At 43.9% G+C, this 25,731-nt stretch overlaps 1 protein-coding gene across 2 annotated transcripts in view; it reads left to right on the top strand.

Moving 5' to 3' along the window:
* SLC24A4 (solute carrier family 24 member 4) overlaps positions 1-25,731 on the top strand; it is a 110,865-nt gene that overhangs the window by 52,050 nt on the left and 33,084 nt on the right. For both annotated transcript variants that reach the window (XM_035107222.2, XM_035107213.2), the window contains exons 3-9: positions 13,374-13,450; positions 18,057-18,131; positions 18,621-18,705; positions 19,607-19,710; positions 22,300-22,374; positions 23,791-23,816; positions 24,545-24,598. In XM_035107222.2, the coding sequence (XP_034963113.1) occupies positions 13,374-13,450; positions 18,057-18,131; positions 18,621-18,705; positions 19,607-19,710; positions 22,300-22,374; positions 23,791-23,816; positions 24,545-24,598 (496 nt within the window). The remainder of the gene's footprint in view (positions 1-13,373; positions 13,451-18,056; positions 18,132-18,620; positions 18,706-19,606; positions 19,711-22,299; positions 22,375-23,790; positions 23,817-24,544; positions 24,599-25,731) is intronic.

Below are 25,731 nucleotides of genomic sequence, written 5' to 3'. Positions count from 1 at the left end.
TTTATAATTGGTGTATCAGGAAGTTTTTAAATGTTTGACGTTTTACTATGTTTTTGTATGCACTGTAAGCCACCCATGGTGGCTGGGGAAACCTAACCTGATGGGCGGAGTATTATTATTATTATTATTGCTCTGCACCAATGCAAAGTGTCCATCATTACCTTTAAAGCCAAAGATAGTTTGGTATGTAGATTCAAGGAGCATTTCTTCCCATTGCAATGGGCCCATATCTTTTACTGAGATCCCCTGAGTGTTTCCCTTAATAGAGGTGCTCTATTCAGTAACACGGGACCCAGGTGGCGCTGTGGGTTAAACCACAGAGTCTAGGGCTTGCTGATCAGAAGGTCGGTGGTTCGAATCCCTGCAACGGGGTGAGCTCCCGTTGCTCGGTCCCAGCTCCTGCCCACCTAGCAGTTCGAAAGCACATCAAAGTGCAAGTAGATAAATAGGGACCGCTCCGGCGGGAAGGTAAACGGTGTTTCCGTGCGCTGCTCTGGTTCGCCAGAAGCAGCTTTGTCATGCTGGCCACATGACCCGGAAGCTGTCTGCGGACAAACGCCGGCTCCCTCGGCCTATAGAGCGAGATGAGCGCCGCAACCCCAGAGTCGGACACGACTGGACCTGATGGTCAGGGGCCCCTTTACCTTTACATTCAGTAACAAGGGAGAGAACTTTCTTAGTAGTGGCAACTCAGTTATGGAATGCCCTCCCTTGACAGTCTCACATGATACCTGTGAAACATTTTGGCCTCAGGCAAAAACATTTGCATTTACCCAGGCATTCTAATATGTTGTAAATCCTACTTTCATTTTCAATGATTTTGTCTGCTCTATTATTTATATCATGATATAAAATGGTTGCATACTGCCCTTAAACCCAAATTAAGAATGGTATAGACATGTTTTAAATAAATGAAACAGGTGCTTTTTATTCTCCTTAATAGTGGTTGGCAGGAGATTCCTTTCCTACTTATGAAGGAGTAATTAAATGCCTACTTGCTGCCACTAAGCTATGCCTTGCCTAGTTATGGAGGTTATCTAAGGTCCCTACTCTCTCTGTGTCAGCTATGGGACTTTGCAATTATGAGTAAATTAACTGAACAGATCCTAGTTGCAGGAGGACAAAAAACAACAACAACCCTGCTTCCTGAATGTTTGTTACTTTGGTTTCATGTACTAATATAAACAAGCAGACATTTCTCAAGCCAGAAACTGATATATTGCAGTTTGGTTCCTTTAGTATTTGCCAGTTTTTTTCACAAATGTATGTTAAGCAATGTTGGAATGGGGTAGGGGAGGAAATGTTCTGTGCAGTGCCAACAATCTAGAAAGACCTAATGACCCACCCATTTACAGTAGTAGATATCTCCATCTCTGCATGCTATATTTTGATTGCGCTTTTTTAAAACAACAACAACAAAAACCCACAGATCACTTAGAATCATAGTGTTGGAAGGGATCCTGAGGATCATCTAGTCCAACCCCCTGAAATGCAGGAATGTGCAGCTGCCCCATATGGGGATCAAACCTGCAACCTTGGTATTACCAGCACCATGTTTTAACCAACTGAGCTATCCAGGCTTAAAAGGTTTATTAACAGGTAATTGGTGATGACTGAGACACGGAGCCTCCATGTTCATGGGCAGCATCTCCCTGGTGATCAGATGCTGGGATGAAAGAACAGATGATGGATAATTCAATGTCCTGGTAGTCGGCTTCCCAGAAACATCTGCACACTCCTCTCTCTCTCTCTCTCTCTCTCTCTCTCTCTCTCTCTCTCTCTCTCTCTCGTGTGTGTGTGCACGTGCGCTTCCTGGATAGTGAGTCTTAATTAAAATGGACCCTATTTATTTCATGTAAAACAGAAATAAAATGAGCAGGTGAGTACTCCTGCACCTTTAATAATAAACTGCACCTGGTGAAATTTCATCTTCTACACAACTATTAAAGGTGCAGGGGCCCTGCCATCTTTTCCAGCCTGAACAGAAATTAACCCCAGGAAACAGGATGCTCTACAAAAACAAGCAAACAAATCCACCTCTAGGATGCTTCAATTAAACTGCAGAATAAGCAAGAATCCTCCAACAACTTGCTCCTTATCAACCCAGACGTCCTGCCTAAAATAACCCATAGCCCAGCCCGTTATGTATAGCTATTTAAAATCAGGGAGGCTCCTGTAAAAGGACTGATCCCACTTGCAATAACTGTGTCAGGGAAGTCACAGAATGCCCTGTACAATCACCATCCTGCTGAGGATTTCTTGCCTCTGTGGGTGAATCATCTGGCGATAAGGTGAATAAATCACATGCCTGGATGGGTTATAAAACAGCAGTTCCACGTGGCTGGTGAGATGTTCTGTCAGGCTTATGAGATTTTGGAACTTAGTCCATTGGCAGGCTGCCTTCAGCAGTATAGACAGGGCATATGGGAGCAATGCTCTCGAGCTACACATGAATGTCTGCTGCAATCATTATCTAGTACAACCATCCTAAGCAGGTGTCAGTCACAAATCCACACACCCCCTTGCTCCTGCAGAGCCACTCTACATTTGAAAACTAGAGGAGACACACAAAGTGGTCATTTAAGCAATGCACTTCTGTTTAACACTTCTGTGTTGATAACCCAGTTGTCGAGAGTGTTTTTCAAAAAAACAAGCATGATCATCTGCAGAGTTGTCCAGGGCTTGTTTAAAAAAGGAGATCGATCCGTAAACACAGAGATTGATACAGAAATTTTCATGGTGTTTTAACAAGTAGTGTAGTGGCAAATTCAGAAGTGCCGTGTCAGGGCTGGTTCAGCACAGAAATTCAAAAGTGAGCAAAAAGGTTGATTCTTTATTCAGAGAGACAAAACACAGCAGAGAACTTGGCAGGCAGAACTAGCTCATAGAATCATAGAGTTGGAAGAGACCACAAGGGCCATCCAGTCCAACCCCCTGCCAGGCAGGAAACACCATCAAAGCATTCCTGACAGATGGCTGTCAAGCCTCCACTTAAAGACCTCCAAAGAAGGAGACTCCACCACACTCCTTGACAGCAAATTCCACTGTTGAACAGCTCTTACTGTCAGGAAGTTCTTCCTAATGTTTAGGTGGAATCTTCTTTCTTGTAGTTTGAATCCATTGCTCCATGTCCGCTTCTCTGGAGCAGCAGAAAACAACCTTTCTCCCTCCTCTATATGACATCCTTTCATATATTTGAACATGGCTATCATATCACCCCTTAACCGTCTCTTCTCCAGGCTAAACATACCCAGCTCCCTAAGCCGTTCCTCATAAGGCATCGTTTCCAGGCCTTTGACCATTTTGGTTGCCCTCTTCTGGACACATTCCAGCTTGTCAGTATCCTTCTTGAACTGTGGTGCCCAGAACTGGACACAGTACTCCAGGTGAGGTCTGGCCAGAGCAGAATACAGTGGTACTATTACTTCCCTTGATCTAGATGCTATACTCCTATTGATGCAGCCCAGAATTGCATTGGCTTATTTAGCTGCTGCATCACACTGTTGACTCATGTCAAGTTTGTGGTCTACCAAGACTCCTAGATCCTTTTCACATGTACTGCTCTCAAGCCAGGTGTCACCCATCCTGTATTTGTGCCTTTCATTTTTTTTGCCCAAGTGTAGTACCTTACATTTCTCCTTGTTAAAATTCATCTTGTTTGCTTTGGCCCAGTTGTCTAATCTGTTAAGGTCATTTTGAAGTGTGATCCTGTCCTCTGGTGTATTAGCCACCCCTCCCAATTTGGTGTCATCTGCAAACTTGCTCAGGATGCCCTCAAGCCCATCATCCAAGTCATTGATAAAGATGTTGAATAAGATTGGGCCCAAGACAGAACCCTGTGGCACCCCACTAGTCACTACTCTCCAGGATGGGGAGGAGCCATTGATGAGCACCCTTCGGGTTCGGTCAACTGCTCAATGAAGTAGTTGCCAGAACTGAGGATCTGAGCCTCCTACTTCCTCCTAAGGCTTCTCCCCAGTGAGCTGCCTTCCCAATAGTAGCAAACTCCTTTGTGGAGGGGCTGTCTATGCCTTTTCTTCTGCTGCATGCAATGCCCTCCTCATTCTTCAGGACAGAGGGGGGGGGGAAACTGTGGAAGTGGCAGATTGCTGGGGATCTGTTGCTGCCTCCTCCTCCTCAGCTGTCTCGCTCTCAATTAAACCTATTGCTTGCTCAGCCTCCAACCTGTCTGCCCCCTTTCTTCCTCTGACCTATTTTCTGAATCCCACCACTATTCTCCTGACTTGGAGCCTTCCCACTTTGATGCTTCCCTGGGGGGGGGGGTTCCCTGGCTGAGGCCTCCCACCATTCCTCCAAGTCTAGCCAGTCCCTGGTACGCAGGGTCCATTCATACAAATCACAGCCACTCCCCTCTCACCGCTATGCTTCCTTCTAAGACTTTACAATCCACTAAGATTATACAGTAATCTTATAATTATACAATAAGAGCAATTAAGGATGCATGTGCTACTATTTTCTTGTGCGTGTGCACTGGAGAGCTCCAGTCTCTTCTTTCAGAGCGAATGGTGTTTTCCTTGAAGTTCCGTCGTACATAACAGAACTTGGAACACCCTTTGTTTGCAGTGTTCCCAAATGCTTAGCTTTGGAGCATCCAGAACAACAACTGGTTGATGTTCTTCCCACGTGCCTTCTCCAGAGTTGCCCAAGGAGCTAGTCCTCAGTGGCTGACTCACCTTTCACTCTGATTGGCTTGAATCAGCACAAAGGGGGAGACGGCTCCTTCTCAGTGGCTGGAAAGCTCCACTTTCATGCTGACTGGGTGGTTCTAGGATGCTAGAGACAGGCACCTTGCTGAGAACTTGCAAGAAATAGTAATAGCTCTTTGATCCCCTGAGACAACTGAGCCACGCACCTCTGGTTTTAATGAACGAAAGACTGTGTTCGGTCACCATTCATTGTTTCTGGTGCTTGCAGAAGACTATTGGGAAAAAGTTAAAAGAACAGAAAATGAGTTGAAAGAAAAACCTAAAATGGCAATTCACAGGGCATATTTTGGGTGTGCTTACTTGGAAGTTGTTTCCACTGTGTCCAATGGAACCAGCCCGAGATGTTTTGCTGCTGTAGGCAAAATGCCCTGATGCCACGCCCCACAGACCCAGGCCTCCTCTTGCCCAGTTGTTGCACTTGTTCTGCCACCAGCCCTGCCAGTGCAACTGCACAGGGGCCTGGGGCTGTGCCACACTGCTGCCACAATGCAGTGACAAGGGTGCAGTGGTGCGAGTGAAGCCGGGGGGGGGGGGAGGTTGGCAGCAGCTCAGTGGCTGGGGTGGGGAGAAGGTAGGGAAGGGGTCGGATCTGCTACCTGAGGCAAATGGCTTCACCTTGTCTCATTGATGAATGGCGCTCACCCTCTGATAAGTTTTAAGGTGGCTGCTTAGTGATGCAGTTCCTAAGCTGCAATCTTATGTACAATTATTATTTTAATAGAATTATAGCTTGCCAAGTGTATACTCTTTTATAGAGAGTAAGCCCTTTTGAAATTACAGTGACTTCTGAATAAACCTGCATTATTATTAATAATATCACCACCACCACCACCATCATTGCAAAGGATTGCTCTGCTAGCTTGTCGGTGTGTTATCGTGCATATAGTGTTGGGCCAGAAATCCTTACGTGGCTTTGCTGTGCAGCTTCCTGGAATCTGTTGAGCAAGTAATTAGCATTTAGACTAACCTACCTGTAGTGCAGATCAAATGGGATCACTCCAGGGATGCTATTGTGAGCTCCCTGGAGCAAAGGTGGCTTGCAAATGAGATAGACAAATAAAATAACATACATCCTGGGCTTACTTATTTGAGGTCAGGAAGTGGGGATGTAAGGACATAAGAAGAGCATGCTGGATGAGGCCAATGGCCAACCACATGCCTGTGTGAAACATGCAAGCAGGACCTGAAGGCAAGGGCACTTTCCCATCCTGTGGTTTCCAGCAACTGGTATTCAGAAGCATTACTGCCTCTGACCATGGAAGCAGAGCATAGTCATCACAGCTAGCAACCATGGGTCGCCTTATCCTTCATGAATTTGTCTAAACCTCTTTTAAAGTTGCTGGTTATCACTGCCTTATGTGGAAGCAAGTCCCATAGTTTGACTATGTGCTGCGTGAAGAAGTACGTCCTTCAAAATTCAGCTTCATAAGATATCCACAAGTTCTAGTGTTATGAGAGAGAGAGAGAGAGAGAGAGAGAGAGAGAGAGAGAGAGAGAGAGAGAGAGAATAAAACTTTTCTCTATCCACTTTCTCCATGCCTTGCATAATTTTATAAGCTTTTATTGTGTCACCCTTTACTCGCCTCTCAGGAGCCGGAGTCAGGAGCAGGTCAGCAATAAACACCTGGTGTCAGTGAAGTTAACTCGAGATTCAAAGAAACCAAAACAGTGCTGGCCTGGTGATCACAGGAACACTTCCCAGTGGCTCCCTGCTTTCCCACCTACTCCCTAAGGCACTTCCCTCCATTCCTTCCCCAGCAGCCTAAGGCTCCATTGTCTTCTCTCTCTCTCTGCTCTGCCCTCTTCATTCCATGTTCTGGGAGACCAGAGGGGGAGCAAAGCTGGCCACAGCAGGAGGGGGAGACTTCTTGAATTCTTCAGCAGTCTGCCTCATCTCTGTCTCCTGGGCCCCCTCCTCTCCTGCCTCTGATTCTGGACTGCTCTCTACCCAGCTTCTTCCTGCTTTCCAAACCCTGTTGCCTATTCCACTTCAGACACCTCATCCTCCCAGTCTGCCCCCTCTTCTCCCTCTCACCACGCATTGTCATCCCACCATCAATCCCCTGGCTCTGACCCTTCTTCCTAGGGGGGTTCACTTGGGGGTTCCCCGGCTTGATGGAGAGACCCTACCATACTTCCTTACCAAGGCCCAGAGGCCACAATGAGTTTGGATGAAAGGAAGCAGTGCCAGGATTGGAAAAGGGGATGGTTTATTTCTGAATCAAGTGTCCCTGAGTCCAAAACCATTAACAGTCCACAAAGTGCAGAGGAACATTGCAGACTTCCAGACGCACCACTGGTGTTACTTCCAGGCAATTGATCCCTTCACAACACAGCTGCATTGATTTGGGTTTTTGAAGCTTTCTAATGAAAGACTGGGAGGAACTGGGAGTAATTTAATTAAGCTGGCTATAGTGGACACGTGTTCCTTTTTCTCTCCCTTACATTTTAGGTGCATAGACATTGTCCTGTCGTTTGGTACCAGCTTTGCCAAGCGACACAGTGGGAATTTAGTTGGTTAATCATAAATGGGGACGCATGCTGCCTTTTGTACTGAGGTCTGGGAGAGAGTGATAAATCCCGAGCGGCAGCACAGGGGGCAGCTGTAAAAGGAGGATAATGCACTGCCTGATGCAAGTGATTTGAGGGAGTTGCTTGATTTAGTAACATCAGGTTTACATAATGTGGAGCGATTCTGGCCTCTCGAAAAATCGGCAACAGCCACTGAAGATTACCGCACGCCAGCAGCCGTTTTGTGGATTATCTGCTTCAACGTCCCAGAAGATTAATAATGTCACTTTCATCCCAGTGTCAATATGCACCATCTCCTGATGAACATGGTGCCACAAATGCTGCCAATCTCCCTTTCCCCTCATCTCTGCTGCTCAAAACAAACACACCCTCCCACGCCCCTTGTATATGGTTCTTCCAAGCACAGAAGGAGAGAAGTAAAGGAGCTAGTCTGAGAATTAAGTGTTGCCTCTTTGTGACTTTTTTCCACCCTTTCATTAGGTGAGAGTCATTTCAGAATTGACCTCATAAGTGCACCATTTTTCTTGTCTCCTGAATTCTGCACCCCCCCCCCTTTTTAACGTAGCACAGTATTTGGGGCTGTCTTTGAAAATGTTCTGGAAATTTAAGTTGCTTACGAACTAAATATCTCGAGCTAAGCAATGTGAGCACATTGGATCAGTGCTTTGCCATCTTCACTGGTTCTCCATTGCTGGGCCCTACCCGTGGTTTTGAACTTTAAGCTCCTTCACAGCTTGGGACCAGCTTGGGGGTGAGGGTCCTCTAAAAGAGAACTGCCTGTCTCCACAGGTGCCTGCCTGGACCTGTGGGCACACTCAATTGCAATTCTTGGCTGGAGCTTTCGTTGCACCTTTAAGCAGATAAACACATATGGCCCTATTGAGAAATGGCAAAAATCCAGCAACAGTCAGGTTGTGACCAATGAAGGCCAGTTCACCCTAAGGCTGCACTATTTTGGGATGCAAAATGTGGCTTCATACAATATATATGTTTTGCATGTGCTTCCTTTGTCCCACAGCCTCCACTTGTAGGTAACATTCTCAAATTATTTTCTGGGCTACTCTCTGGAATGTTAGCTAGTTGTTAGCAAGAGTTCTGCATAGCATTGCCTGATCAGAATTTCAAATATAAAAAGAAGCAGTTAGCACATCATTTCTATGGAATTGCAGCAGAGCCTAATATATTCTTTTCTGTAATAAGCACGTCTTCAGTGGTCCATGTGGTTCTGGAGAAAGAACATGCATGTGCATTGCTGTTGTTTAGTCGTGTCTGACTCTTTGTGACCCCATGGACCAGAGCATGCCAGGCAATCCTGTATTCCACTTCCGCAATTTGGTCAAACTCATGTTGGTAGCTTCGAGAATTCACTGTCCAACCATCTCATCCTCTGTTGTCCCCTTCTCATTGTGCCCTCAATCTTTCCCAACATCAGGATCTTCTAGGGAGTCTTCTCTTCTCATGAGGTGGCCAAAGTATTGGAGCCTCAGCTTCAGGATCTGTCCTTCGAGTGAGCACTCAGGGCTGATTTCCTTAAGAATGGATAGATTTGATCTTCTTGCAGTCCATGGGACTCTCAAGAGTCTCCTCCAGCACCATAATTCAAAAGCATCAATTCTTTATTCTGTGCTAAAAATATGGATTCTGCAACTGATATTAATCATATACGCTGAGCTTAATATATTATACTTCACTTTTACTGCTTTGCTTAATTAATTCTGTGTCGGCCATTCTTGGCGGGAATGGGGGAGGGGGGAACTATGTTTTGCAATACAGTACTGACTCCCCAACCACTTCAAATCTCACTCAGCCTCTCCCTGCCCCAGCTTCTCATATTTCAGCAGTGATGGAGGCTAGGAACTTGTGACATTTTTTAAAACGAATGTTGAGATTTCCAGGTAAGCTGAAATATGCACTCTGCTAGACTCACAACATTAGGGTTGCCATATTTCAAACAGTGAAAATCTGGATAGAAAAGTTGTTGTAAATTAAGGTGACTCTTCATATAAGAATTGCTAGGCAATTCTGGTTTGATAGCAATGATGAAATATATTGCAGAACACAAAAACAGCAATAAGCACCCTGTTTCTGTTATATGCCAAGTTCTTGTATTCCTTCTCCCTCTCCTTCTTGCTTTATTGGCCGCTGGATTATTTGCATTTGTCTTGAATATTGGCAGAGAGGTTTGTAAAAATACAGCTTTGTCTTTGGGACTTCAGAAAAGATTGACGCATTATTATTCTTTTATTCTGTGATGATGTTGCGCCATTTGGTGCCCATAGGCATGAAAAGTGCAACTGGGAAGGTTTGTATCTGTATCAAAGCAACATTTTATGTGCTTCTCCCAATTGATTGCCTATTGAATTTTGAAGTGATTTATCGGCTATGCTCCTGAACATGTTATGATTAATTCAGTCCTTTAATGCAGTTTGTAGCATTAACACAACTTTATTTAGTTCCTTTTGGCTGGGTTTCCAGAGGTTCCTGCTGTTTTTAAAGGAGCCAGGCTTGGGACTTAAAAAAACAAAAAACAAATCTGATTTGCAGTACTTGGCAACACACTCTGAAAAGCAGGTTTGTTGCCCTTCTGCTGTTACAGGTGCACCAGAAATTTTAAATGCAATGGGCCTCCCCTCCCCCCCCCCAAAAATTTGTACGTTCACATCGTTATCGCAAACAGATTTCCCTATAAATCAGACCAAGATTTTAACCACAATTTGAATTGGGTTTGAAAATCATGGTTAAAATTTGAGGGGCCAATTTGTAATGTGAAGGGATGGTTTCACAATGCATTGTCAAACCAGAAAAGGAAAAAGGAAACTATCCACTGCAAAGAATACAAAGATTTGCATAAAATTTGCATGTGCTGGTTTATGTGTCTAGATCAGGCACCCCCAAACTTTGCCCCTTCAGACTACAATTCTCATGATCCCTGACCACTGGTCCTGTTAGCTAGGGATCATGGGAGTTGTAGGCCAAAACATCTGGAGGGCCGCAGTTTGGGGGTGCCTGGTCTAGATGCTTATTTATCAATAATTACCTTAATTTAAATAGAAATACAATTTATCTCACCATAGCGGGGAAGGCTTTGGCTAGCTGACTCCTGTGCCTGCTCTGTCCTCTGTCCAGGGTTGGCTCCAGACTGCCTCTGTTTTGTGGGAGGGATTCAGTCACATTCCAGAAATGTAGGTTGGGGCAATTAAAGTGGATCAAAGCGCTCTGCGCAGCAAATTCTCAAAGAACTGACCGCATGCTTTTAACTGTAGGGACAGTGTAGAACCAAATGAACATGATGGGATAAGGGAAAGAGAAGGTAGCTCACACTTAGGGACATGTCCTTGAGAGACAGAGAGTGGCAGGATACCCAGTGGTCAGGGAGTTGCAGTGCAACAACAGCTAGGGACCCAAGTTTGAGAAACACTGCTGTAGAGCAAGGGTGGGGATCCTCCTGGGCCCAAAATGCAGCCCCCCAGGCCTCTCTGTCGGGGCCCCAGGACACACCCTCACCAGCTCTACTCCTAGCCCTTTTCATGGACTTTGGCCTGGCTGGAATGCATCCTTGAATGTTGGTCATGCCTCTTGTTTGCCTGAATAGAGGACTGTGGGTGTCCAAACACCTAAAATTTGCATGAATGGGATGTGGCCAACGGTACAAAGATGAGAGACACATCCTTTGCCCCACACTGGCATGTGGATCTCAGCTGATTCCTCCTTCATAGAATCATAGAGTTGTAGAGCTGGAAGGACTACAAAGGGCATCTAGTCCAACTCCCTGCAATGCATGAATATTCTGCCCAACAATGGGCCTCTACCAACTGAGCTGGAATGCTCAGTTTGGTGTTTTTTTTTAAATTCCCCATCCATGCTGTAGGGTGACCATAGGAGACAGTCTAAAAAGAGCTACGGGGAAAAGGCTGTAGCTCAGTGATAGCACTTCTGCCTTGCATGCAAAAGGTCCCAGGTTCAATCCCCTGTAGGTCATGGAGAGCCTCCTGCCTGAAACCCTGGAGAGATGCTGTCTATCTGTGTAGACAATGCTGAGCTATGTGAGCCAATCATCTGACTCAGCTTCCTGGCAGCTTCCTGTGTTCCCAAGAGCTGCTAGTGCTTCTTCTTCAGCTCTGTTGAACCAATTACAAGTAAAATGGAGTAAAATGGAGGCACGCCCAAAACATCCTCTTGCAGCCACTCAAAAATCATGGGGAACGTGGTAGTAACCATGGCTTTCAGTCACTTAGAGGCTGCAAGAATTAAAAACAGCAACAACAACAAGCTTTCACTTTAGCCTCGCAAATCAGCCTACAGAAGTTACTATCGCACAAATTAAGTATTGGGTATTGTCCAATCTGGTGTTGATGGAAAGGAGATCAAACACTATGTGTGTGCCTAAATCTGCTTGGTGTAAGGGATTCCCTGCAGTCCTATTGCCTCTCATGTGTGCATTGGCTTAGGTATGCTCTCTGCATGCAGATTATTCCGTGGTGTATTGAGGCCAAAATCTCTATTTCAGGAAAATTAATTGGATTGAGATTTATTTATTTGAGGTTTAATATTTGTTTCCCAGAGACAGAATGAAAGTGTTGCGGTCTGCAGTGTACACAGCTAATCCTAGCCTTTCCTGAATGTCAGTGCTGTTGCCATACAGAATCATAGAACTGTAGAGTTGGAAAGGACTCTGGAGGTTTTCTGGTCCAACCCCTGCAATGCAGGAATCTCATCTAAAGCATCCATGGCAGATGGCTATCCAACCTCTGCTTTAAAAACTCCAGTGAAGGAGAAACTACCACCTCCTGAGGGGCTCTGTTCCACTGTAAAACAGCTCTTCTATCAGAAAGTTATTCCTGATGTTTAGTTGGAATCTCATTTCTTGTAACTTGAAGCCGTTGCTTCATGTCTGACACTCCAGAGCAGGAACAAAATAAAAAAAATTCCTTCAGTAGCACCTTAAAGACCAACTAAGTTTTTATTTTGGTATGAGCTTTCATGTGCATGCATGAAGTGTGCATGCACACGAAAGCTCATACCGAAATAAAAACTTAGTTGGTCTTTAAGGTGCTACTGAAGGAATTTTTTTATTTTGTTTCGACTCAGACCAACACAGCTACCTACCTGTAACTCCAGAGCAGGAAAAAACAAGCTTGCTCCATCTCCCAAGTGACAACCCTAGGGATATTGGAAGGTGGTTATCATCACTCCTCTCAGTCTCCTCTTTTCCAGGCTAAACATATCCAACTCCATCGAGTTCCCCATAAAGTTTGGTTTCCAGACACCTGATCATCTTGGTCACCCTCCTCTGCACACATTCAGCTTGTCAATACCCTTCTTAAATAGTGGCACCCAGAACTGGAGACAGTACTCCAGGTGTGGTCTGACCAAGACAGAATAGAGGGTGACTATTACTTTCCTTGATCTGGACACTATACTTCTGTTGATGCAGCCTAGAGAAGCATTAGCTTTTTTTTTACTCAAGTTAAGCTTGTTGTCTGCTAAGACCCTTAGATCCTTTTCACATTTACTATGTTTTTATATGTGTTGGAAGCCGCCCAGAGTAGCTGGGGCAGCCCAGCCAGATGGGTGGGGTATAAATAAAATAATTACTATTACTATTACTGCTGCTGCTGTGGCTACTACTACTGGCAAGCCAAGTGTCTTCCATTTTATATTTGTGCAGCTGGTTTTTCTTGCCTAAGTGTAGAACCTTACATTTGTCCCTGCTGAAATTCATTTTGTTAGTTTGGACCCAGTTCTCCAATCTGTTAAGGTCATATTGAATCCTGATAATTGTTTTCTGTGGCATTCACTACCCCTTGTGGTTTGGCATTATCTGCAAATTTGGTGTTACCGGTATCTGCATCACCCAAATTCCTTCATCCAAGTTCTTTATAAAGACATTGAACAGCAACAGGGCCCAGGACAGAACCCTGCAGCGTCCCACTTGTCACTTTTCCCCAAGGTGATGAGAAGCCACATCGTTTACATATAATGCTACTCTTCCCCCCTGTGATTGTTTGTTTTTGACTCCCTAATTTAATCTTTCCTGTTCTTTCTTTCTTTCTTTCTTTCTTTCTTTCTTTCTTTCTTTCTTTCTTTCTTTCTTTCTTTCTTTCTTTCTTTCAGCAATTCACGAATTTCCTGATGATCTATTCACAAATAAGGAAAGGCAGAAAGGAGCAGTATTGCTACATATTATTGGTGTAAGTATACCTAACTTTTCTCATATATGTTGCTGCTATTGTGCAGATGGTTAGCTTAAGTGCAACACTGATTTATTTCTTAACTGGGGGTGCAGATGTTGTTGGACTATGACCCCAATGACCCCTAACTTTTGCCTGTGCAAGCTGGGGCTGATAGAAGTTGGAGTCCAAAAACATTGTGGGGGGAGCACTGATTCCCACCTATGTCCGTAATTTATATATGCTTTCCATTTATAGCCCACCTCATCCTGAAGGGTTGGAGAGAATAAGTTCTTTAAATGGAGCTCTGCTTTCAGTTGACAGACTTGCTGGAGACTATGAAAAGCCACACAGCCAGTCAAAACAGAAAAATACTTGCTTAGATGGACAAACCATCTGACCTGATACGATGCAGTAGGAGTGCCCACAGAGCCTCAGCTCCTAAAAAAGCTCAGGGCAGAACCTCACACGACACTTAATATGGGCTAGTAGTTGACAGAAACGCTGTAAGGTGTCTCTTCACCCTGTATCAATGGCTTCTGCTAGTAAGGGCAGGGAAATTCAGTGTGATGATGCTAGGAAGCTCACAAGTTTTGCTGCAGGTAGGAAAGGTGAAGGGAAGAACCTGAGACTTGCCTGCTATTTCTAGCAGCCTCATAATGTGTGGTTCTATCCCGTTTTATTTGCCTTTTAACTTTGGTTATCCTGATGCAAAACATGGAGAATTCTCCTTTGCATCCTCCTTGTGCTTCAGGACCAAATTACATGTTGCGTGCGAATGCATGGAACAGAAGTCTGATGGAGATTATTATTATTGTAAAAGCTGATTGGGATCATAGATGCAGGGCTGAGCACGTAACCCTTTCACTTCTCCTCATGTAGTTTCAAATGTCTTTTGCAAGCATTCATAGAATCATAGAATTGCAGAGTTGGAAATGACCCCCCAAGGTCATCTGGTCCCTGCAGTGCAGGAGTCCTGGCCGTAGCCGTCCCTGGGTGGGCTTGAACCACCAACCTTCTGGCTAACAGCCATGCACACTGACCCCCAATTCATAACATTCATTGTAGTTTAGCTCTCAGAAAAAAGAATAACAGTATATTTCCAGGAAAACCTGTTACAATTGTGGTGCAACTTTTTCCTGGTTTATAAAAAGAAAACCTGCCGTGTGCCCTGCAGCTGTTGATTATTGTGAAATATAGATCCTATATTGTTATATATAGATTTCATTGAGGTGGACACAAAATATCCCATACAGGGAGCAGCAACAAAATAAACAAAACACCAAGTGGCAACCTTCTTTATGGTGCATTGCAAACTTTCTAGAAAGAAGACCATTGGGCACAACCCAGTTTTCTTCATCTAGGATTGGTAAATGGATCCCTCCAAGCAACCAAGTACACATGCAGCCTGATCATATGCACATTGGTCAGAAATAAGCCAGATTTTGTCCAGTGACACTTTCTCCTAGATCAGCTCGCACAGAATTTCCAACTTTAAGGTGGTTTGTGTGCAGCAGTGCATCACAGAGCTCTTGAACACGCAGGCCTGCTCATAGACTTCAGAGGAAGATGCAAACCCATATACAGTGGTACCTCTACTTACGAATTTAATGCGTTCCGAACACACATTCGTAAGTCGAAAAAATTCGTAAGTCGAAGCAACCCTATCTAAAAATTCGTAAGTAGAAAAAATCCTATCTAAACCGCATCCAAGATGGCGGACGGAGCTCCATTCGTAAGTAGAAAAATTCGTAAGTAGAGTTATTTGTAAGTAGAGGTACCACTGTAAATGAACTGGAGGAGAACTCTTGCAGGTGCATTTTCCAGGCTGTGAGATGGGTTGCACTAAGAAGAGACCTACGGCACGTCTTAAAACCATAGCTGCCAAGTTTTCCCTTTTCTCACGAGGAAGCCTATTCAGCATAAGAGAATTTCCCTTTAAAAAAGGGATAACTTGGCAGCTATGCTTAAAACAGGAAGACCAGCCCCAAGCCTTGTGTGTATATTGACACACACCACTGTGGCACATACCTGGATCCCCATTCCTGTCAATGGAAGAGACAGTAATGAGCAAGTGGAACCATCTCTCTGTAGAACTGAATAATGAAGATCTTGCAGGCGGGGGGAGGGGGGGAGAGTTGCTTTGGAGTCCCCATGCCTGCAAAACACCCATGTATTCAATTGACTATGTGTAGTTCAAGGAAGGGACTTGCCAATTTTATTTATTGTTTAGCATCTAACATACATTTCAGGTGCAATTTCTGCTTGTGGAATGCATCAGAAGGGGGTGGTTTTTGTTGATTCTTCTCCCCTCTGCAACTTACTGTGGCCCCCCAAAATCTAAGGTTAGAAGACCTTCTAAAACAGTTTGCTGGGAGGGTGTGGATTCTGTGGGGGGTGGGGGTGGAACAGAATGAGCAGAAATCACCTTCCTTCTCCCTTCCACCAGCCTTTAATGGATTGAAGGTCCTTTTGAAAAACGAAGGACTCCTTCTGTTCACAGAAAGCACACTTAGGGTCCAGGTCTATAATATGGCAGCAAGTTACAAACCCATTTCCGTTTTGGATTTCAGGAAGTAGTAATGTCTTGCCTATGATAAAGCCTCCTCTGCTCTTCAGCAATTCTACAAATTTCTGAACTAATTCAAAATAAAAAAATTCCTTCAGTAGCACCTTAAAGACCAACTAAGTTTATATTTTGGTATGAGCTTTCGTGTGCATGCACATGCACATGAAAGCTCATACCAAAATATAAACTTAGTTGGTCTTTAAGGTGCTACTGAAGGAATTTTTTTATTTTGCTTCAACTCAGACCAACACGGCTACCTACCTGTAACTTGAACTAATTCAATTCAGTATCCATAATCAGGCTCAGTTATATTTACATTTCTGCTTTAAAGTCGCCTCTTCAGTGGTTTCACATTTTAAATGCAAATTGTTCTTTTCAATTGTACTGTTTTAAATAATAAATCTGAATTTCATGTTTGTATTTTGAGGAATCAGATGATTCAAATGGCCTCTGGCTAAATTGCTATTTTAATAATAAAGGAGATTAGAAGTCTGTCGGTGAGGAGAACTGGGAGAGTGTTTTGGCACCCCGTACTGCTGCTATGACTAGCAGAAGGAGGTATGGGGCCAGGGGTTGATCAGACTAGGTAAGAAGAAGGGGCATAAGACAGTTGAAGGTCATTTCCCCTTCTGGGCCATCTTCCACACAAAAGGCTTTGGGTTGTGTTATGTACTGAGCAGGTTGCCATAACCAACAGTCCTCATCCCTGGTCCTGTTGCTGCTAAGTGCCAAATCAGCCCATAACAAAAGTTCCCTGACCTACCATTTGATAGTTGATGAGGTGGCTGATCTGGCATGTATTACTAAGACCTGGAGGGGTGTCCTCAGAGGCTTTGCCCTTCTGGTTACTTGGTGCAGCAGCCACACAAGTTGGAGGGCCTAGGGTAGGGTCACTGTTGTTCATAGCATTGCAATCTTCTTGACCAGGAAACCCATCCGGCACATTTTGCGACAAGGAATTTCATTAGCTCGAGCAGTTTCTGAGCTCTGGGTGCAGTACCTAAGCCTAAGATTTCAGATTAAAACTGCAGAGTGGAAGGAAAGGAGGACCTTTTTCTGCCTCCCCACTTCCAGCTACTCTCTCAGGACTGGAGAAGAGACCCTCTTAAGAATATTAGGGGGGCAAGCAGGGGAAGCATGGCTTCGTATTTCACAGTCTTCACATGAGAACTAGACCATGTGAAAAATGAATATAAGATTTTAGCTGCAGTTCATTCATTTTCAGCTTTGTATTCTTCCTATAAAAAAGTGCACCTAGACATTCCATTGTTGCACCCATAACCTAGGTTTAAGGTGCCATTTAGCTCCTAGCTTTCATATCTCAGTTTCTAACAGTATCTCAGTTTCTGAATGCTTTGATGGTGTTTCCTGCTTGGCAGGGGGTTGGACTGGATGGCCCTTGAGGTCTCTTCCAACTCTATGATTCTATGATTCTATGAACACTATTTGTTCATAGTGTTGGGGCCATCAGGAGCTCCCTAGTGCAGCTGATGGGTTCACTGTCAGTGCCGATCAAGAAGCCTCACTTTGTCCATTCGCAGGTGTGGTTTGAATCCAAACTGTGCTTGCAAACACGACTTCAAAGCAGCTCACTGTCACCACCAATCAGCAGTTATTGCAAGCCCTTTTGAATTTTGACCACTCTCCTGACCTGTCAGTGTTGACCCATGGGGGTGGGAATTAAGAATCTAGCCTGCTGGCCAAATCCAGCACTCCACCCCTGAAACAAGGAGATAGAGGACTCAGTAGAAGGAGGTCACGGGAGGCAGGAAGGCTAAGGGAAGGGGACCTAGGTGAAAAGTGGCTAAAGGAAGGGAGCACACAGTAGAACAGGAATGGGGAACTTGTGGCCTTCCAAATGTTTATTAGACTCCAGCTGCTACCATCACACTGCTGCCATGAAGACTTGGTACTTGTAATGGGGATTCTTTCTAAGTGATTCAGTTGTCCTTTGAGTTCAGGGTTCATTTGTTTAATTAGGATCAGTACTCAGTACTAAGTGAGTTTCACTTGTGACCAAGTTTTGTAATATATTCTTGTTTTTTCTCCACCCCACAGGCTCTGTATATGTTCTATGCCTTGGCTATTGTGTGTGATGATTTCTTTGTTCCATCTTTAGAAAAGATATGTGAGGTACGTGAAGGAGGATTTTTGCTCTTTAAAACCTATGCATTCACAGTTGGTAGACTTAAGGGGGAGAAACTACATCCCTGCCTGACAAAATGGAACCTATATTATTTCATCCTTCACATCAAACACAGGACTGTTTGTTCTAACCAGGGATTTGGTGTGTGTGTGTGTGTGTGTGTGTGTGTGTGTGTGTGTGTGTGTGTGATTCAGGTCTCATTTGAAGCTGAATCTACCAAGGTCACACTTTCTGAAACAATATGTGAAGCAAAACATTAATCAAAACTGCATATCATTTAAAAAAAGTGTTCATTGTTGGAAAAATGTGAAACTGAGAGAACCAAAATGGGCAGATCCTTCCATTCTTAGTTCTAAATGTTTGTGGTCTGCTTCACCCCAGCATCTGAAGGCCATGTCAGCCAAGGATGGCATTTTAAGATTTAGCATTGCTGCCAATCACATACTGGAATAATGAGTCCCAAATGCTTCTTTCAGAAACTACATCTGAGTGAAGATGTTGCAGGAGCCACATTTATGGCTGCAGGAAGCTCAACCCCAGAGTTATTTGCATCTGTCATAGGTAAGGAATCTCCTTTATAGTGGGTGGAACGATGGATGTAACTTATGTTTGTACTGTCAGCTACCCTTCAGCCACACACAATGTCCAGGAGGGCCTTCACCCCTTTTGGGATGTTTTTGGCTAATGGGGAGGTGCTGGTGGCTTTTGAGCGAAGGAGAAACTTTTTCCTCATGAACTTCCTTAAATTCACATCCAAGTCTCTATTTCATTATGCACCAAAGTGACCTTTAGCCTTAAATGCAGACTTCTCTTGGTTTTTCTACATACTTTATTGTCTTTCTGCTTTCCTCGTTAGACTCATATGCTAATCTGTGTGCATCCTTCCTCTTGCTTCCCCTGCTTCGATTCTGTACCCTTCCCTCTCCCCCTTCATTTTTTCACCAAATCCTTATGCTGCTCCTCGTCTCCATGCTTCCAGATGTTGTTGGCCAATGGTTGAAGAAGGTGGGAGTTGTAGTACAACAAAATCTGGTGGGCTATATGCTCCCTTTCCCTGTTCTTGCGTTTCCCGCACTCTAAGCAGCCTTTGGCCCCTCCCATGTAATAATGTATATTATTTTGGGGACCTCCCTCTCTTTAAGTACCTGCTGCTGTTGATGTTTTGTCATACTGCTACTCCTCTGGCACAGCTTCTGGGAACGCTGTGTACCACGTCAGTCCATTGGTCCATCAAGCTCAGCTTTATTTACACTGACTGGCAGAGGCTTTCCAGGGGTTCAGGCACAAATCTCTCCCAGCCCTACCTGGAGTTGGTAGGTATTGAACCTGGGACCTTCTGCATACAAAGCAGATGCTCTGCCACTGAACTATGGCCCTTCCCAAGGATCATGTCATTTAGTTGTTATTTTTAGCATATCTATTACTAATGCCCTCCTTCATTTCTCTCTTTCTCTCTGTCCAGGTGTGTTTATCACTCACGGTGATGTAGGAGTTGGAACCATTGTTGGTTCAGCCGTTTTCAATATTCTTTGCATTATTGGGGTCTGTGGACTTTTTGCTGGACAGGTTAGTAGGTTTTTTTCATTTTCTTTACCATTACTTCTGCATAGGAGAGTAAATCAGATAATATAATATGGAATAAATCTTATTTACAAATCAAAGGAATTGTGTGATTGTGAACATAATAAGCTCTGTTTATTCCCTGATGATACCTAAATGAATCAACTTGAAGTAGCTTCACAGTGTCCTGGCTTGTTTAGCCAAAGTGTGGTTTGTTTGTTCATCTGAACCCAGCCCAGTAGACTAACCATGGTTTGTTTTCTGTTGTGAAGCCGTTTGTTGTTGGTTTCTGAACCATAGCTTATTTAACTGTGGTTGGGTGGTATATCCAACCCCAACAGTCTTGCTTTGGCATGGTTTACATGGACACATCTGCTCGGGTGTTCACCAAGCTATAGAGCAACAGCACCTGGAAAGCAACACAAATTTTGGAGGAACAAGCCATGACTTGTTTGCTCCACTGTAAGATTTATTGTGGTTTGTTGAACAGACCATGGTTAAAATAAACCATGACTTAACATTATGTGCAAACCCAGCTGGTGTGTGTGCAAATATAAATACACTTGTTTATAACAAATAAATAAATATTGGCTTGAGGAAGACATATCCTCAGTGCTCATGGTGTTGTGCCATATCTAATGGTTGGATTCATGTCCTGCCTCTTAAGGGAAGTATTTATTTTGGCCTTATTCACAGAAACAAGAAACTTAACAAATGTGCTATAAGTTTTGGGCTTGCTTTAGTTTCTGTTGACCAAAGTAGATCTGATGCTAAACTTGGCACTTCTATTTGTTCAAATCTTTTAAAAAGATGAAATAAGGGTTGGAGGGGGGGGGCAGCAGGGTTCGGATTATGATATATACATTTTTAAACCTTTCCGTCCCACATCACAATTCTAGTGAAAATCCCCTCTCTCCGGAGGTGCTTTTCAGCTCTGGAGGGGAATCTGCTCCTCCTCTTTCCAGAGTGCCTCTCTCCAACACAGCAGGCTGAGTCACAAAGAACTGTAGAATATTCCCCTGTAGCTTTGTTGACACTGACCTTCCTTGGGAATGTGTGTGTGTGTGTGTGTTGCACCTGTTCTTCAAATATTAATGGACATTCGTTACAGTTTACCAAACAAGTAGAAATGTTCAGGTTTGACATGAAGAAAAAAGCACTATGAGCTCATTCGAATATAAGGAGAACATTAGGTACTTCTGCTATTCAGATGAATGTTCTTTAGAATACTTCGGAATTACTAAAGAATTACTTCTTTAGAATATTCATCCGAATAGCAGAAGTACCTAACGTTTCCCCTTATATTCAGCTGAGCACACATCCCTTTCTCTACATTGCAAACCTGAATATTTCTATTTTCATGGCAAACTGTAATAAACAAGAGGTGCAGTCCAGCCAAAATTAAGCACTTTGAAGTCCATTGCTTTCACAGGAAAAGACTTGTGCATATGCTCAATATCCCATGGTTGTCAGTGGGATTTAAAAGTGTGCTTAACTTTGAATTATGCCCACAAAGCAATCACACTGTATAACTGTTTTCCCAGTGGAATTAAGACCATGTTGTTCAGAATATTTCTTACGTCAGAGTGAAGCAGTTGTTCCGTAATAGCCCTGAATACCCCACAGCAGCTGTGGGGGACCCTTTGGTCCTCCAGAAGTTGCTGAACTACAACTCCCATCAGCCCATTTAACTCCCTTTTGTTTACCCCAACTGTCAGTGGCTCTGCATGGTCTACCTATTACTGAATTTTGGCCCTTTCCATTGAGATCCAGAACTCCCCTTAGGAAAAAAAAGAGCCCTTGCTGAATCTAGTTCAACATCCTATTTCCCACAGTGGCCAACAATATGCCTGGACATCAGGCATCTCCCACATCTATCTCCCACTGTTGTTCCCCAGCAAATGGCACTAAGAGGCTTCCTGCTTCTGATCCTGGTGGTACTACATAGCCATGAGGACTAGTAGCTATTGATAGCCTGCCCGGGGGGGGGGGGGGGGGAGAGAGACAGTTCCTGTTGAAAAACTTGCCTGTGCTGCTCTGATAGCAAAAGAAGGTAAGAGACCATGCGTGTTGTGTTGGGTGGGCAGGATTGCGTTGAAATAACCCATAGACCATATTAGCACGGTCCTTACTACATTAACATGGTGCCCTCCAGGTGTTGTATGACTACAGTTCCCATCCTCCACAGCCAGTATGGTCAATGGTCAGAAATGATGGGAGTTGGCATCAAACAGCATTTGGAGAGGACCAGGTTGGCTATCTTGTCCTAAGTCAGGCACCCCCAAACTTCGGCCCTCCAGATGTTTTGGACTACAATTCCCATCTTCCCCGACCACTGGTCCTGTTAGCTAGGGATCATGGGAGTTGTAGGCCAAAACATCTGGAGGGCCGCAGTTTGGGGATGCCTGCCCTAAGTCATATGTGATGAACAAACAGGGAGATTTGCTTGCATATGTGAACCGGCGCTTTGTTCATTAGCATTGCTCACGTATAGTAAAGCTATACAACCAGGTATTTTCAGAATCAGTCCTTTAAAACACTGAGATAAAAGGATGGCTAAGGAGTAATTCTGGAGTAATTCTGTCCTCTTTACAGGTGGTCCGTCTCACCTGGTGGTCTGTGTTCAGGGACTCTGTCTACTATACCCTTTCTGTGGTCGTGCTTATCGCGGTAAGTTTCCATTTTTGACCTGCTCCTCCATGGAGTTGTGAAGGGCCTGAATTTGAGAAGTGCTGTTGCCACCAGAAAGTTCTTGTTTGTTTTAGGATTTCTTATGAAAAATCAGTAGGTGGGGTCACTTATGATGCTTAAAACTAAATTTGAAACTAAATTTAAAAGCTTTAAAAACTACTGAGCTGTAAATCTAGCTGCTGTTCCCATCCTCAACTGGAACTGGAAGTCCTCCCACTTATGATGTTACCTAGAGGAGTGCACTGTTCAAGCCACATGCAGTCCATCAGAGCTGGCTCCATGTTTGAGAGGGCCCTGGACAAGATGGTCTTTGGTGGCACTTTGATTAACTCAGTTGAGCTTACCTGGCAGTGGTAGAGGGAGCAACGATGCTTCAAGCAGCTCTGGCTGGCTGGCTGGCTGGGTCAAATTGCCATTCTCACAATGTTCCCGGAGCAGGGAACTGCATTCTATTGTAGGGGAGAATTGCATGTTGCATGCAAATGCATGAACAAAGTCTTAACTTTTTCCCCCCCCCCAAGGTGAAAAACCAATATTAAAAACATATCTCCGGATTCCAACAGGAGTAGGGAAGAAGTTGGGAGGCCAGTTTAGAAATGATTGAGTAAAGCAACCTGCAATGTTGCTACTCAAAACTACAGCCTTCCCAGGGCCACTTTTCATTCAAAAAATAATATATAACATCAAGTAGAATAGAAACATTGCCACCTGACCCCACCCCCACTCGCCATGCTCCCCTCCACCTCTTTCCCCCTTTTCTTCCTAATGTAACACTAAATGTCTCAACAAATGAAACTGATCTGTAGAAAATGTAACAACAACAACAACAACAACAACAACTTATTACTTATACCCTGGCTGGGTCCCCGCAGCCAACAGGAGATTAAAAATACATGAAAACATCAGTCATTAAAAAACTTCCCTAAACAGGGAAACAATTAAGAGACATTGCACATACTTTTGTAAACCAAGAAATCTTTAATTAAAAAATATGTTTTAAAAAATGAAAACAAAATGCCAGGGCTTCATGGTACACCTGTGTGTAATATTTGATATACTCACCACCACCTCAGTGCTGTTAAACCTAAGGCACTATCTGTGAGTCTGGATCTGCATCCGTACAATATAATTGCCACCTTATTTTGCCACAAATACCCAGTATAGATATGGTGTTGAATTTGGCCTTGACTGCCACAACAGTTATACAGTATCAAACATTTATAGTGGTTGAGAGTGAAAGTCCTTTTCTGCCCAGAAACCATTCTATGCCAAACATTAATATCGGCCTCTGTTAAGCCTTTTCATGTGCTGTGTAATGTACTGGAAATTCATTAAATTGTGCCAGAGAAATATAATTCTTCTTCTTCTCTCTCTCTCCTTTCTCCTCCCTTTTAGTTTATCTATGATGAGAAAATTGTATGGTAAGATATGGTTCTTATTTCTTTCAGATGGATTGAGGATTAGAATGTAACCTTGTCTTAAGTATTTTGGGCCATACGACAAGAGAGAGACCCCTGGCTTGAGCCCATTCTGTCACTGCAATGCCGATGACTGAAATAAGCGAATGGTTAGCTGGGGTGAAGGGGCAGGGGAAGATCACATAGCATTAGATAAATGAATAAAGTGATGCTACAGTGTTTCAGGGAAGTCTTTGCTGAAGAAAGGTGTCTCATAAGAGGGAAATAGCTTGGCAAGCAGAGGCTGTTAGGCCTAGAGAATGCCAGTTCACTGGGCAACAGAGAAAATGGAGCTGAAAGCAGAAAGGATGGCATGAGAAGAGGCTAAACAGATGAGAGTCCCAACAAGCCAAAAAAAGTAATTATGAACAAATTGGGATCCGAACTTCCAAATAATGCAGATAATGAGACAAGGTGCAAAGGGAAAGGGGGAGCAAAGAGCTTTTGCCCATGACAATAGATAGTTTAGTTAGCTTATTAAATTTATGAATTGCTCCCCGTAACAAAAAGCCCCAAAGAGGCGAATCTGTTTCCATGAATGATGGGAGCCCTGCATGCACAAAAGGCAGAAAATAATTGCTCGCAGTGGTATCAGTGGTGCTTTCCCATGAAAAGTATGCTTTGTGGCTTAGTGACAGCACTGCTAATTGCACCTGGTACTTTACTAATTTCCTCCTTTTTATTTATTTGAGGTGGGAAAGTCTTGTGCTCATCATTATGTATTCGTTCTATATACTTATCATGAAGTAAGTACTTTTCTTTTCTCCCACTGTTCTTTAATTATGTTTGGCTATCATTAATCTGGGGGTGCATTGTGCTTTAATGCATGCCTAATGATTACTCAGATAACATCACCTTTCTCTTTTATTGCTGTAACATTCCCCAGGCTGGATAGAATTTTGTCTAGATATATATTGTGTGTTAAAAAGCAAAGAGAGTTAGTAGTTTGGCCCTGTGGAGGCTGTCGTAGTACTGAAGGGAGTTGCAGCTAAGAAGAAATACTTCTGTGGAAAGTGGGTTTCTTGCCTTCCATTGTCTCCTTAAGCTAAACAAACCCTCCACTCCAAATCTACTCCAAATGATTACTGGTAGGGGTGGGGAAGAAATTTGATTCAGTTTGCATTTAAAAGCAAACCTATCCAATTCTGAGACAAATGGAAACTTAAAAACAGCCATCCTTTGACATTTACACTTCTCTAAAATATGCAATGCAGTTTTCCAGCCATCCACTCTGTACAAATATGCATAACAAGCTGCTACGGAAATGTGGGGAACTGAACCTAAGATTGGAAAAATGAGAAGCTGAGAGGAACCAAAACTGATGGATTCACCCATTCCAAGTTAGGGGACCCTCTAGGACAGCATGGGAGGTGGTTTGGTGTGGTGTGCGGACTGCAAAGGGGAAGGGGATTTGGTAAAAATGGCCTCCTGGGCTGTTCCACTGATGAAAGGCATCCTCTAGATCAGTGGTTCCCAACAGGTGGTCCGGGGACCCCCAGGGGTCCGCAAGCTATGCCAGAGGGGTCCGCAAGATGCTATTAGAATAAAAAATATATTAAATATATTTCGTATGATAACAGATTTTTTGTTTTGGCCGCTTCCTGCATGAGCAGAGTCTAGCGCAAAACTATAATTAGATAGAGGCAGTAGTTCTGCTGTATGCCGTTAGGTGGCGCTTTACAAACACTACTGTTTTGCAAAGAGGCAGCGCGTGTATTCTACTAACGCTCACCTCCCCAAGATGCTTTGCGCGCGTCGGCTTCATTTGTGCGCTACTGCGCAGGTACCCTGTCTTCTCCATTCCCCTCCCTCCTCCCTGGCGCGCACTGCCTCTTTGCAAAACAGTAGTGTTTGTAAACAAAGCGTTGTTTTTCGCGGA

The sequence above is a fragment of the Zootoca vivipara genome, chromosome 1 (assembly GCF_963506605.1).
Source record: "Zootoca vivipara chromosome 1, rZooViv1.1, whole genome shotgun sequence".
In the NCBI taxonomy this organism is placed as follows: domain Eukaryota; kingdom Metazoa; phylum Chordata; class Lepidosauria; order Squamata; family Lacertidae; genus Zootoca; species Zootoca vivipara.
Note: the sequence above shows the minus strand (reverse complement) of the source record. Positions and strands in the feature narration are given on the sequence as shown.